This window comes from Mesoplodon densirostris, chromosome 3 (assembly GCF_025265405.1).
Source record: "Mesoplodon densirostris isolate mMesDen1 chromosome 3, mMesDen1 primary haplotype, whole genome shotgun sequence".
NCBI lineage: Eukaryota > Metazoa > Chordata > Mammalia > Artiodactyla > Ziphiidae > Mesoplodon > Mesoplodon densirostris.
In genome coordinates, this window is record NC_082663.1 from 90,899,486 (window position 1) to 90,914,922 (window position 15,437).

General features: G+C 34.4%; 1 protein-coding gene across 5 annotated transcripts in view; it reads left to right on the forward strand.

Annotated features, from left to right (window-relative positions):
• Positions 1-15,437, forward strand: part of FER (FER tyrosine kinase) — a 470,473-nt gene that overhangs the window by 354,861 nt on the left and 100,175 nt on the right. For all 5 annotated transcript variants that reach the window (XM_060093231.1, XM_060093230.1, XM_060093228.1 and 2 more), the window contains one exon: positions 7,048-7,171. In XM_060093231.1, the coding sequence (XP_059949214.1) occupies positions 7,048-7,171 (124 nt within the window). The remainder of the gene's footprint in view (positions 1-7,047; positions 7,172-15,437) is intronic.

The following is a 15,437-nucleotide window of genomic DNA, read 5'->3' on the forward strand; positions in this document are numbered from 1 at the left end:
CCTTTTCAGCTTCCTTTTTGAGCATTAAAAAATAGCACTATTGAGCCCTCATGCAAAAAAACAGTGAAAAGTAAAATCTGGGTTCAAAGTAGCCAAAGCAGTCATAAGAACCTTTGAATGAAAGGGACTACAGCTATATGGAATACTGAGTAATATCTTAAAACAAGAGTCAGCAAACTTTTTCTGTAAAGGGCCAGATAGTAAAATGTTTAGGCATCAGTCTCTTGTCACAACTCTGGCATCATAGCTTGAAAGCATCTGTAGATAGTATGTAAAGGAACGAGTGTGGTTGTTTTCCAATAAAACTTTATTTACAAAAAGAGACAGTGGGCTGACTTTGGCCTCTAGGCCATAGTTTTCAGACACTTGCCTTAGAATTTGAATTATATCACCAAAATCACCACTTTAAGAATAAAAGTCAGGTCAATTCAGTTCCCTCCCCCACAATATGAAAAAGCTGATTATCTCCAAAGTACTTTCAGGAAACTGACATTCTGACAGTTTGTGAAAGTTGACTCTGGCATCTGTCCTGGCAGATCACATAATGTCTAGCAAGATTATAGCTGGTGCCCCTTGCACCAGCAAGTTAAAAATACTGTGAAATGCACTCTTTTATTTCATAGAACTGTTATCATGACCGTTAGGGAGTTATGTTCTCAGAGATCATCTACAAAGGAGAAATGCAAAAGGTCCTGGTACTCTGCAGTGCTGGCAGAGCATGGCTATTAGGAAACCTCATCTGAAAAGACTAATGTCATGTATTAATCTAAACTGGGAAAACCACACACTCAGCTCTGCCTTTGGCCCAGCCAAACTACGTTACTTAGGTAGCAAGCTGTTCATAAGGTGCGTCTTTAAAAAGAGCGTGATGGTATCAGAAAAGCCAGTATATTCTTGGAGTCACTTTCAGTGTTTCAGTGTTTCATGTTTCTCATCTTTCCCCACAAACTGACCCATGTCTAGCTTTAGTACAGAGTCTTTTCAGATCTAATGCTTTTGTCTTTTTTGGGGGGGGTGTTAGATAATTCTTAGTATAAGCCCTCATCACCTCGATTAACAACTCACACGTTCTCCCAGCTAATCTCTCTTTCTGTGAAATCCATCTCTCCTAAATATAACCTACATTTACCAGTCAGTATTCTCTGCTTCAGTGTTTGATGGATCCTTTCTTCTTCAAGAACTTGTTTTGGCTTACCTCCTATTATATAAAACCTATTCTGTGTCTCATTGGGTAAAAGTTGAATCAGCATTCATTGTTTATGATTATCATATAGATTTTTCCCCTTATTTTTGATGGGCTGGCTAACAGTCAAAACTCTATTGACTTAAACTAAAGTTTATTTTTGTTTTAAATAAGAACTCTGAACAATGACATAAATGGAGCCCCCATAATAGCTCTCTATAATTTAATAGTTGCTTTGATTACGATCCTATTTTAAATGTATAAGTGAATACAACTAAACCAAACTTCTCAGGAATAAATTGATAACCCAAAAAACAAGGGTAATGAATTATACATTTTATGTATCACTAGGGACTAGTATCTCTTAGTTTAATAACCTTTGAAGTTGTTTGAAGATAAATTAAGATCTCTACATGATTCAATGACAAGAAGTCATTAGTGGTTTGGCCCTGATGATCCCTTTTCTCAAACGACAAATTGATAAATTAGTATTCTTGTTTACATAATAATCTCTCCGAGTTTGTTTAATATGATCAGTTCCTCAGAGTCCCATTAATACTGAAAGAATGGGTAGGATCAGATTTTCACAGCACAGAGTAAGAAATCTTTGAGAAAGAGCTGCTGAGAATAAAATGGTCTTTTATCCTCTTACTAAAGGTTGGCTGCAAACAAAATAAAGCACTTCTATTTATTATTTCCTAATTGTTCCAGACATTTATATATATATATAGGTGTATATATATATATATATATATATATACACCTATATATATATTATCTTTTTAATTCTCAAGGTCTTCTAATATAGATACTATTTTATCCATAAGGAATCATTGAGTGCTAATATGGGAGATATATCAAAAAACTTAGAGCTTGTATTCATTCACTTAATTGGAAAATCTAGAGGGAAATCACTCTTGAGGCAGTATGTGATCCAGTGGATCAAACATGTCACCAAAAAGTATTCTTTTTCCTTTACTCTTTCTGCTTTCCATGGTGATATCTTCATCCCAAGGCTGCCAGTCTTTGTGGTGCTACATGCTGTCCTGTACACTTCCACTTGCAGAGAATGCTTCTTTCCTGGAACTTCTCTCAAAAAAAAAAAAAAAGTTTATTTCACCCTTTAAAGTATCTCCTTGTATCTCAGTGGCCTAAATTAAACTATGTGCCTGTCCCTGAGCCAGTCACTGGGAAATGGACTCCATTGATTGGGTTAAGTGAATCTAGGATCACCTTTATTGTTGAGGTGAGGTAAATGCTTTCCAAAATGGGAGAAGGGCAGTCTCCTAAAGGAAATTGAGGTGAATGAGGGAAAATTGATGTTGTGCGACAAACAACCAGTCCCTGCTACAACTCTTCCTTATTTTATATGCAAAATAACTTCAACAAAAATAATAAGTTGTAGTGTTTATTGTGTGTACCATGTGCTAGGCATATGCTTAGTGCTTTAGATACATTTTAGTCTTCAAAACCATCTTGAGAAATAAAAGGAATTAATCCTTATGTTTTAAAGAAGTTTAGAGAGATTGAACAACTTACCCCAGGTCCCATAGCTAATCATGTACCCGAAAGTGGGGTCTGGCTGCTCGCCACTCAAAAGCCAATAAAGAGGCCAGGTTGGGGGAAAGGAAAGTTTGCTTTATTTTGGATGCCGGCAACCAGGGTGGAGGCAGGGGTGGACACCTATCCAAAGGCCGACTTCCCCCACCCGCAGCCCTGACAATCAGGGGGCAAGAGCTTTTATAGACAGAGGGAGGAGGCTACATGCAGAAACAATACATTCAGCTCTGACAGTCATCCTGAAATTGGTCATCGGTAGTCTGACACTGTCATCTTGATTGTCCTAGGTACAATAAATCTTCAGTTCCAGGTTCGGTTTGTTTCTATTTCTTTGAGGCCAGTTCTCGGAACTGCGGCAGCTTATGTCATGGCCACAGCCTAGCCATCATGTAGTTAACTTATTCCACATGGTGGCGGTTTCCGTCTCTATAAGACAGCTCACAGGATAAGGCTCAGAATATTATCTACAGCCCTTAAGGAGGAACTAAATGTCCTCGACTATGCTTAATGACTAAACTATTATTATTTGGTCTCCTTTGACTGTTTTCCTCTGTTTCTGCATTTTCTCACTTCTCTGATTAAACTCATTCTTTAGCTAAAGTTTTTCCACAGACAAAAGGCAGGCTGAGGACATGGGGCGAGGGGTGCGAGGCAAGGACCATAGGACTTGCTCCATTTCAATCAGACCTAGATCAGCACGACTTCAATATCCATGTTCCTTTCACCATGTAATGCTGTCTCGTTAGTAAACTAAAAGTTGGCTATAAAAACATGCTAAGAATTGTCTTAGAAATTCATCACTGGTGAAGAATTCTAGAAAATAATCCATCCTGTCTTGGTTTAATGTGCCATACAGAAATAAGCTTTGGTAAGACAGAGTTACAAAGGGGGAGTTATTATCTTGTTTTACCCAGTTATGAACACCACCATCTTATTGCAGTGGTCAGGTGGGGTACTCCAGCTACACACATACACACATACATATACAAACATGTATATACATGTGCTGCATGTATGATTATGTATCACACATTCTAAGAGAGGTTCTTTAAACTGCCACAATGAAAATGACAAAAGAATGAGTTCAAAGAAACAGACACTATCTTCTACAGTAACCTCACAGTGAATACTAAAGATCATATCATCTGATGTCAGTCTCCAGTTCGTCTTCACTAAATGATAATAATCAGGTACAGTCCCCACGGAAATGTTTCTGGCCCAGTCTGAATTATTTTCTTGGTATCCTAGCTTTAGTCTCATAGTCTGTCCTTTGGAGAGTTTACTTTTTGCTGCAGGGTCCTTAATGGCTACACTCGCCCAAGGTTTAGGCTTTCCGTACTGAATGCTAATTATTTAATTTTGTTCCTGAAGACCTTGCTTCTCGACAGTGTTCTGCAGGAAGCTGACTAGGGCTGTGGAATGGTGCAGCTCTGCTACTTTACTTAAGATCACTGTGTCTGTGGCATGAATAACTATAAATTGGAAATAAATTTAAATTTTACTTTAATGATTTAGTGATTTTAAGCAAGAAATTTCTCTAAGGTAGAAATAGTCTTGGATTAACTAAGAGACAATCAGATACCCTTTGTCTGTATCTTTGGCTGTGTCACAGTATTCTGATAGCTGCATCTAACTCTACCTTCCTAGTACTTATTATTGACTTGGCATCACTTTTCAGCCAATTTTTAATTCTATTTAAGTGTTGTCTTTTCTTTGTTTATTAATCTAGTGTGCATTTGTTGGTTTACAGTCTTATCTATTAAGGATTGCTTCTTTACAAATTATTTTTTTAAATGATGCAGTTTGTAAGGCAGTGGTGTTACAGAAGCATCTATCAAGATGAGCTCAGTCTTAAATGTACTAAGTTTTATTGTTGGAATCTAAAGAATTTTATGGCATCTGTCAGGTGCCATTGATAAGAGATGTAATGTCATCCTTTTCTAAACATTATTTTAACATTTAACAAGTACTTGAAAAGCATAATTCTAAACATTGGAGAGAAGCTAAGGAAGAAATGTTTAAAATTAATAAAAACTTTCATGGGTAGCTTGTCTTCATGCTTATTGAGGTATTATTACATGCTAGGCATCCTGTGGTGGGCACTGAAATTAGCATACTGAACAACAGAAGTGCAGTTCTCTTCACAGGGTTTACAGGCTGGGCCGGGGATTGGGAGTATGAAGAGGATTATGTGAAAGACTAATTTAAAAAGAGCAGGAAGCAGAAGGAAAAGTGCTGAATGTGAGCTAGTTTTGGAAAGAAATAATATTAGGATTCCACAGAACACTGGGGTTATGTCATACTATGCTTTAATCAAATTGCAGAAAAGATTTTTTCATTTGAAAGTTATTCCGTAGCTTAGAAAAAATGCTGTGTGGTTTCAAGACCAGAAGGGTGCACTTTTTCTAAACTAGACCAATGTATATCTAACAAAATAACTAATATATGTGAATATTGGTCCAGGAAGTAACTTGAACTAAATATTGATTTCAAGTCCATTTTAATAGACATTTTTTGTACCTATTAAAGTTGAGAAATTAATGGTAATTTTGCTGTTTACTGTTGCATTTAGGTGTTTTTGTTTTTGTTTCAGAAAATTAAGTCAAGCTTGATAGAAGCTATTTCAGTAATGTTCATAGTAATAAATTTGATATTCTCTTTAAAAGAACAGGAAAAAAAGTAAATTATCTGACACCATTAAGATTATTTTTAAAGCATATAGCTTAGTGATTTTGCAAATAGTCCACCTAAATTTCTGTAATACTGATTTGTGAATAGGAGAAGAGATTAGAAAAAGAACTTTCTAAGGAGAGTTAGGCAGATGTTTATTTTCTAGGTATTCTCATTAAAGAAAAAGCCATTAAGTCTTCATCTCTAGAGTTGTTCTATTTAAGGAGGCCTAGATCCCTGGTGAAGAGGATCAAAAACATCAGGAAATGACAATTAAAATGTTAATCCCTTTTGCAAAATTCTGGCTTAATATCAGAGGGCCTAATAGAAAGAGAAAGTAGGGATGACTGTTTTTAGAGAACATTCATCCTAATATACTTTAACTTGGTTTTGTTTTGTTTTGTTTAATAATGCAATACATTACACTATACATTAACAAGGAAATTGTTTAATGCCATGCTGTTAGTGAATGCAGTCTAAGGCTACCCTATTTAACATGGTTGTCACTGGCCATATGTGGCTCCTGAGCTCTTGAATTTTTGAAACGTATCTAGTGCTTCTAAAAAACTGAATTTTGAATTTCATTTAATTTTAATTGATTTACATTTTAAAATTTAATTAATTTCCAGTAACATGATTCAGTTATTAGAAAAGGTTAAGTATGTTTGGAACAACCTAGGTATGTGAATCTACTTTTTTAACTGTAAATTTGATGAAATCTAAATACAGATCAAATACTTCAGATGGAAATTTGCATCTAAATTGAGATGTCCCATACATGTAAAATACACAACATACTTTAAAGACTTAGGATGATAAAATGTAAAATATGTCCACAATAATTTTGTAATGATGCATGTTGATTTAATAATATTTTATATATATTGGGCTAAAGAAAAAACATACTATTTCAGTCACTTTCACCTTTTTATTGTTGTTACTTTTTAAAATGTGGCTACCGGTATATTTAAAATTACTATGGGGCTTGCATTACATTTTTTTTGGACCATGCTGTTTTATGGAGTTTCTCTAAGTCATCACTGGAATTCATTTGATGCACAAAAATGCAATCTGACTCAGCAACTAAATCTTATCAAAATCATAGTCTTCTTTTTTTTTTTCCTGTCTGACCTCTACTATTAGTGATGGTGTTGTTAATAATCTCAATTTTTTAAGCAGTCACTGAATCTGATAACTAATTTGATATCATTTACTTTTTTAACTCATAATCATTGTAATCTTTTATTTGGTATTAGAGAAAATAAAATTTCTTAGAAAATTTTATCTTAGAAAAAATTTTTTTATCTTAAAATTTTCTTAGAAAATTTTATCCAGGCAAATTGGTGAGAAATTATGACAGAGGAAAGAGTATGTCTTTGAATATTATTATGTGTTGGGTAATATACAGTGTGAAGCACTTAAAGTACTTAAACTGCATCTAAGAAAATTCATGGTGTCTGCTTTCTAATAAGATGTGTTCTTTTCATATTTTCTTTTATCCTCACCTTAAATGAAATGGGCAAAAAGTATGGTTAAATGTGTAATGCTTTTTGTTCTGTCAGGTATCTCTAATAGGTGATAAATATGACTTTCATCATGATCTTGTCTCATTGTTCATTTGTCAATTCTTCTAGGAGGTGATTTCCTGTCCTTTCTGAGAAAGAAGAAGGATGAAATAAAACTCAAACAATTAGTGAAATTTTCATTAGATGCTGCTTCTGGTATGGCCTATCTTGAGAGTAAAAACTGTATACACAGGTAAGGAGAATATTTTTAAAACATTTTCCAGTTTTATTAATAGGGTATTAGAAAACTGATATACTTGCTATCATAAAGCAGTGAATTTCTTTCACAAAACATGTATTTTCTTGTTGGTTTTCATATTTTGTGTGAAAGCATTCTTTGACAGTTGCTTACTTAGTTTACAGAAACACTTGTTTTCTGTCTTCCTGGGGTAAGTATACCTCATTAGACAATGACTTACTAATTAAAATTTGTTTTATTATAATCATGAATGGCATAGTGATAAGATATACCACAAGTAAGTCACTTGTCATTATCACTAATTTCATATAAGCAGCTACAAACTTATAGCCAAATAAGATTGTTTCATGTGTTACTTATTCTCCTTTTTCAAAGAAATTACTTATAAAGTTACAGAAAATCCTACTAGTAAAACAATTCATGACAGTGAATTTGGCCAAGGGTAAAAGATTTGAGCACACTAGTTATTTCAAAGGAGATTTTAGCAAACTTTCTCTAATTATATCAAGACCAGCAACTTGGTTTTAACGCTTTATAGATTGTGGTTTTAGCTGCTTGTAGCTGAAAGTAATCTTTTTTTGCTAAGTGTGAATACAAATTAAGATCTCTTGCAGAATTCATGTCAGATCCTAAATATGGCTAAGTGTATATAAGCAAAATAAAGTGGGGGATTTGATGTAGTTTTTATTTGCTTGAAACAGCACATGATACTGTTTAACGTGGGGAAGGTTCATTGTCAGATTGAACCATTGTGAACTTTAAGCTGGTTGGTTTTTGAGGTATATTTTTCTCTCATGTGCTTCATTATGCAGCCTTTGACTTCATATTCTTATGAGGTTGTACAACATAGAATTGCAGCAGAACAAAGTTATATGCACCTTAAATATACATTTATTTGATCTCACTGAATATTTTTTACTTAATCCCCCCCCCAAATTTTGCTTAGTGTTCAGTTTTATTCTGAAACTAAAATTATGGCTTATGTTTCAAATATGGTTCAACAGTCACATATGTTTTAAAATACATTTCAATAGGGATACTATTTTTCTGGAAATTAAAACAACTAAAACTAAGCTACTATCATATTCCTGTTTTACTTTCTATGAATATAGACTGTATTTACTTTCTATGAATGTAGATCAAATCACATTGTAATATATATTTGTGAAGACTAAAAAAAATTAATTTTGGACAAGAATTGCATTATCACTAATTTCATTACTTCATGTTAAAAGTAACAATTAAGGATTTTGCCCTTTATTTAGAGAAAACCTATAATTTTGATTGCTCAGGTGTTAAAGCTACTTTGGTTATCACATTCTCTACTGCAGTTTTTATCATGTCTCAGATTTTTTTTTAACTCTTAGACTATTTATAGCTTTAAGCCATAATAAATATACATTCTTGAAACTGTTTTAATGTCAGTTACCAGTAACAGTCTTTAATTTCTGGTGTGTTGTGGTTGAGGGAATTTCTTGCTGCCTTTAGTGATTGCTTTTCTTGCAAATGGATGATTGTATTTCTTTAAGTGCCTCTATCATGAGAATTGAAACCATTCTAAATTGCCGATGGCAGTTAGCTTTAAAAATTTATCCCACTTACAGAATCATAACATTATCTGCTGTAATTTTATTTTCCCATTTTGGTTTTTAAGAATTTTCATGCATTTCCAAATTTTTGAAAGTCAACCCGCGCTTGACCACATATCCTAGAAGATTGTACATAGTCCTGTAGTATTTGCCTGGGGGTAAGGTTCCTGATTGAACATCTTGAACAATGTTGCTGAGAGCAGATTTGACAAATAGGTTTCAGTGCCGACTTTCAGTGATTGGTAGTGGCTGTCTGTGTTGTGCATTGAGAAGGATTCCAGGATCAGTGACAAAGAGTCCAGTGATAGATTAGTCACATCTGTCAGGGTGCTGACAAGCATTAACACAAAAACTCCAAATTTGTCATCTGTCACATAGAATATTTTCTTTTTGTCTTTGTTTTCATAAATACATTTTTGATATGATTTTCCTTACTAGCTATATTATAACAACAATATAATATTTTTCTATAATCACTTCCACTGATACATTCTAAACTATTTGCTATTCTTATTTCTCTTGTTAATCATGATTACTGGATGAATTTTATGATCTCTCTAGCCAGTGATCTTTTGTTCCTCTTCAGTCTTAACGTAAATGTTCTTTTGGATGAATTCAATTGTTTTCTCTTCCTTTTTGGTACCTCACCAATACATGACTCTATATTGAGAAAGTAAATCATTCTTTGTGTTGAATTTTTTATGGAAGTGACTTGTGCTACAGGACTGTGCTCCTCTGCTGTTTCTGTGGTAGCAGTAGTAATTGCAGTGGAGTTTTAATTGATTTATATTTAATAGATATACTCAAGACACGTTATATGTTTTTTTCTCCTAAGAAATATCATATATATATATTTATATAGTATAAATATAACATAACTATATAAATACTATATATGTATATAGTATACACTACAGTGAAAAGTATTTTTCCTCATTGGAAAAATTTCTAGTAAGGTATTTCAAAATTTAAAATTTCTAAAACGTGATTAAAAGTTTCCTTTCATTTTTCAAGTAATGAAGAAAGGCCCCAAGCTCTATTCTTGACATCCCGAAATATATGTATGTCTATAAATTCTGAAGTCTCTGTCCTACAAATCAAAGCAAAAAAAATTAAATATGCTTTAAATTTTATATGAACTTATACATTTTATCCCATTCACTGATTAGAGGTCACTGGAATTCAGAACTTGAAAATATTTCTAATTGAATCTCCCCAGAATATTATCTTAACTTTTGGGGGACATATTCTCTTTCTTTAGCTTTGTTGTATTGTTTTGATTACTATGAGAAGAGCAGAGCAATGTTTCATTATAGGTAAACAAGTATGACAGCTATAAAATGGAAACAAATAATTGCATAAAGTAATGGCATGCTTTTTTGGAAAGCGTTCTTGTTGTAATTTCCATTTCACTTCCAGGAGTGTTCTCTTGATACACTAAGTTTCTAATTGAAACTATTTCTGCTTATAGTTTGAGAGTGTTGGATATTTTGTGTTTCAGTTTAGTTGTAATCAACCCTGTTTTCTTTATAATTATTCTATAAGCCAATGTGAAATTTTCTTTCCTACTTGTACTTCATACAAATATTTGAAGTACACTGATAAACTTTGCAGGGGTATGTTTACTTACAGTGGCGTGTTATTAGATTGCTAGTTGTCACTCTGGAAAAAGTATTAAACCTGATGATTCTTGATGTTAAGTGGATTGAGGTTTGACATTATATTAGATTTAAATGGTAACGGTGTCTATGGTTTTATTGCTGATGAGTTCTACTACAAGATTTATTTTTATTTGGGTTTATTTTTAAAAATTGGTTTTGTGCCATGTATTTTATTTGTCCATGGAAAATAAAGGGAGGATAAACTCTTGATTGCCATGTATTTGAGTTAAAGACCATAATCTATTGGGAGTCTTGGAAGCATTTCTGCATTTCATGATATTGTATGTCATCGTCAGTGCCAGAAAAGGTATCTTGGGAGAGGTACTATAGAATATGATTTCTTTTTCTATTTTAACTCTTGTACTGATTCCTCTTCATTTTTGATTACTCTACCACAATGATGCTTCTTTGTTATGGAATAAGATTAATAACTCTACAAATGAAAATATATAAGACTGCAAATATTTTATTGTTTGCTAAATGTTTTGCTTATCCATTGAGAACAATGATATTTCTGGCACTTCAAAAACATGAACATTAGCTTATTCTGTGCCAGGATGAGAGCAATATGAGAATCATGATCCCTGCCTTCAGAAGGATGTAACAGAAAATAATAATAATGCAAAGAGATAATCAGTTTAGTGACAATGTGTACAAGATACCATGGGAGTAATATCAAGAGGGTCTAATATGACCTGTCAGTCTGGGAGCTATGGTGGGGAGTAATCAGGGAAAGTTTTGCAGATGATACTGTTTGAGTGAGACTTGAGTGTATCATTGAATAGAAGGGGAAAGAATTTTCTAGCTGAAGCAAAGAGGAAAGCAAATTTATGTTTTTCATGAGAAAGCATGACAATCGTGGAACTACGAAGAGTATAATACTATCAAAATGGGAATACCAAGGAACGTTGGGCTGAGCCAGATAAACAGGGTCTTTCTTTCCAAGGGCCGTGTATACCCTTTAATTTGGCTAAACTTGGGAATATCTAGCCATACATTCAGATAATTTTAAGACAGTTAAAAGTCTGTGGTTTTTAACTGAAAAAGGAAAGTAATTTGAACAAAATTTACAGAATCTTGAAAAATGTATAATCTTGTGAAAAGGTGTAGGTATGGGACCAATTTTATTTTTAAGTTTCATTGGAAAAACAATTTAAGAAAGCTAAGATTGCCCAGAAAGGAACAATATTACATTTCACTTACATATGTTCCAGAAGAAGATTATTTCATCCAGTGATTTCTGATAAGGCTTAGGCGTGTGTACTTTTTAAGATAAATGTAAGATGTAGCTTCTGTCTTATTTTTGTTGTTTGTGATTTCATATTTCATGAAGCTATAGATATGGTATGATATTGATCATTTACATTTTTCCCTTGAAAATGGAAACTCTCTTGAGAGTTTTCTTTATTTTTTAAATGCAACTGACTAGCATCTGAGTTCTTCCTAAACTTTGAATGTAGTGGAAAAGTATTCTTGTGCTTAATGTATCTGCATATTTTCTTCAGTGTTTTTGAACCCTTCATCTTTTCTGTGTCTTATGATCTGCCATATATTTAATAAAAAGGATCTTAAGATCAGTTTACAGATTAAGTAATTGAGGCTGAGAAAGATTAAATGAAGGTCACCTAGAGAATTAGTGGCAGGGCCACTGTTAGGTCTTAGATGTGCTGACTTCATTATGACACATTCCCATTCCAGTGTTTTGTTCTGTCTCAATCAAGTATTCATGAGCCTAACAACTGACATTTATTGATTACTTACTGAGTACCAGGCATTATGCTAATTAAGTGCTTTTGATTCAATATATGAGAACTTAAGCTTCAGGAGGGCAATAATTTTTACCTATATTGTTTACTTTTGGATTCCAAAAGCCTAAAACAGTGCCTGGCACTTAAAGGTGAATGAGTGAATCCTCAAGGCAACAGTAGGTACTATTGTTGGGCTTGTTGTAACATGAGGAGACTTATGGTTAGGGAGGTTGAGTATCTTGCCCAAGATCATATTAAAAGAAAGTGGCAGATCCAGGATGTGGCTCCTGGCACTCTGGTTTGAGAGCCCCACTCTGAATCACTACACTGGACTCAGCTTTCCATAAGAAATGCATCTTCTGACCAATTAGAAGATTCAGGGCAGAAGGCCAGCTGGTGTTTGGTGTGATGGCTCAGCTTATAATCAACATCTGGACTCTTTACGGTCATGAGTAAAAACAGAAGAGGATGCTGAAGCCTGTGAAATGTAGTTTTAGAAAGACATACCAAGGTGTTTTCTGTTGTTTTTTAATGAACAGTTGCTGAAATGCAGCAGTATTTTGTTATTGCTTCTCCATTTAATTAGAGCTTAAAATTTTTTTCATTTTTTATACACTATTGTTTAGATACCCCCTTCTGCTTTATCTGTTAATTAAAAACACAGGATTAGCATAGAAATGTGATAATCTCAGTTAGTTGACTAAGCATTTATGACTGGTTTTCTTGTTCTAACATTTGATTATAATTTTGAATATATTAAGCTGTACTTTTATTTTTAGCTTCTAAACCAATTTTGCTACAGTACAAAGAGGACTGTAATTTTAAATGTCTCAAAAATATATGGTCCTCCTCTAGTTTAACCTTTTTTTTTTCTAGAGCAGTTTGGTATTCACAGGAACACCTTTCTAAAAATTATTTATCCTGCTACATTATTCAGTGTCAGAATTTCCTATCGCTAGTTTCATTCATTTTAATTAAAGGATTTTTTCCTAAAGTCACATGTATGTTTCCAGGAATGAAAAAGGAGGCTTTCTCTTATACTGGAATCAGTTAACATGTTGGCTTGAGTTAATGTACCAGAGTATCTAACTGCCTTCTTAGAAAACAGAAATGATGGATTTGGGGTAAAGGGTCAGAGAACGGATGAGTTTTGATTTATGGTTACTGGTAGGAAAGATGCAGCATATGTAGGACACTGTTCAGGAATTCAGCTCAGTCCAGTAAATGGAATGAAAGTCCTTGAGAGTGAAAAGAGAGGGGAAGAAGGGAATAGGAGTACATGAGCACTGTTTCATGGTTTAGTGAGGGCTAGCCTTGTCTTATGTTACATAGAAATGATAGAGGAAAATTGGCCTATACATCATTCTCTATTATTTCTGACTTTTATTCACTTAATTACATTAAGTACATTTCTGGTTCAGAATGTCAAAAGTGATCTTTTACATTAAACAAACACAAATGGTTGGTTTCCATTTTCTCTTAGGGCCTATTTGATTACAAATAACAGAAATTGCTTAAGCTAATTTAAGCAATAGGAAATTTATTAGAAGGAAATAGAGTTACCTCACAGAACTCAAAAGACAGGAAGTTCAGCCAGCTCTGGCAGTCATTATAATTAGGAACTGGGAAGCAGTCAGGAACCAAAGCAGCATCTCTTTCTGTTTACCCTCTGTGTTCACTTGGTCTTTCATTATTTCTTCTTGCTATGTTGCTACTTCATTTCCCTCTTGCTCTGAAGACAACAGTCCTCTGCCCCGATGTGCAAAGGTCCCTCAAGTGACATTCGAGTCACAACCTTCCAAGCCCCTCATCTGCAGATAATTAATTACTCTTTGAGGTCTCATTTCAAATTCTTGGCAGAAAGAATTGATTGGCCCAGTTTATATTAGGTGTCTACCCCTGTTTTAATCAATAACATGGCTAGACAAGGGAAAAGTAAGCAGGATGACTGTTAACATAGACTTACAGGAGCCGGTTACTGTGTGTGAGGGGATAATTCTCAGAGGATGGGACACATACTGAGCAGGCTCCCTAAAAGATGGCTACCACGCATTCATTGAATGATTCCTCTTGGGCAAGCACATTCATTATCTTATTTAGTCTTCATATTTCTATGACCATTTATCTCTATTTCACACTAGAAAAATGTTGAGCCATCAAAATAAGTAACTTGTCCAATGTCATACAGCTGGTGAATGGATGACCCAAGTCTAGATCAAGTGAATGACAAAGGCTGTGAAACTAAGCAAAACACTTAAACTATGTGTTAGATATACTTTTCAGTTTCTTCCCTTTTGTGAATATAAGCAGCCATGTGGACATCTCTTGTATGAAGCAAATCTTAAAACCATTTAATAAATGCTGATTTAGAGAAAGCCTCGTTGTAGAGATAAGAGAGTGCTTTACAAGTCTTAACTCCATATTTTTCTGGGATGATTAATCCCCACCCAGTTCCTTGGTGAAGGGCTGGTGGGTTTACTCTTTCCTGCAGGTGGTCGTGCAGTCTCCTTGAATCCTAGCTCACACCACATCCATACAACAGACCGGAGATTAAGCCCAGAACTATGGAGTTGGGTTCATGATTACCCCAGGCATTTGGGTAACCATTGGTTGAATTCAGGTTCTAAAGTAAAACCTGATTTATGCTAGAGTAGCTAGCTTTTCCTAATTAGTCTTGGTCAAATAGAAATTCTGGCTTCTGAGGAATCCATTAGAACATGGATGACATAGAAACAAGCTTAACCTTCTCGCTTGCTTTTTTTGTTTTTTATGTTTGTTTCCTACTCTCTGGCCTCCGAGGCAGGATCAGAGCGATCAACATACGGAACTAGAGAACTCAAGCCTGAGCCATTTACTGGGCATTGACTCACCTCACTAATATTGAGAATTACTAGGGGTTTTGTCCAATTATTATCTTTAAATATGTTTTTTATTTGATGAAATTCAAAAGCACAATGAGAAGGCCTTTTCATTCCCAGATTTCCCTTTTCAAGTGTCTCTGTGCCAGTCAGACTGTCTGCCTCTGCACTGCCAGCTCTAACAGCCTGGAAGCCTAGCGTTTGCAGAGCCGTTTAACAGCTTCAGCATAGTGGTTAAGCCCACAGATTTGACACTGGAATGCTCTGTGTTTGAATCCTGGCCCCGTAGCACATCAGCTGTGTGACTTTGGACCCCTTCCCCGCCCCTACCTCAGCATTCACTGTAACCTTTACCCTGCTTCATTTTTCATCAGTCCTTATCATGACCTTACATTTATTTTATT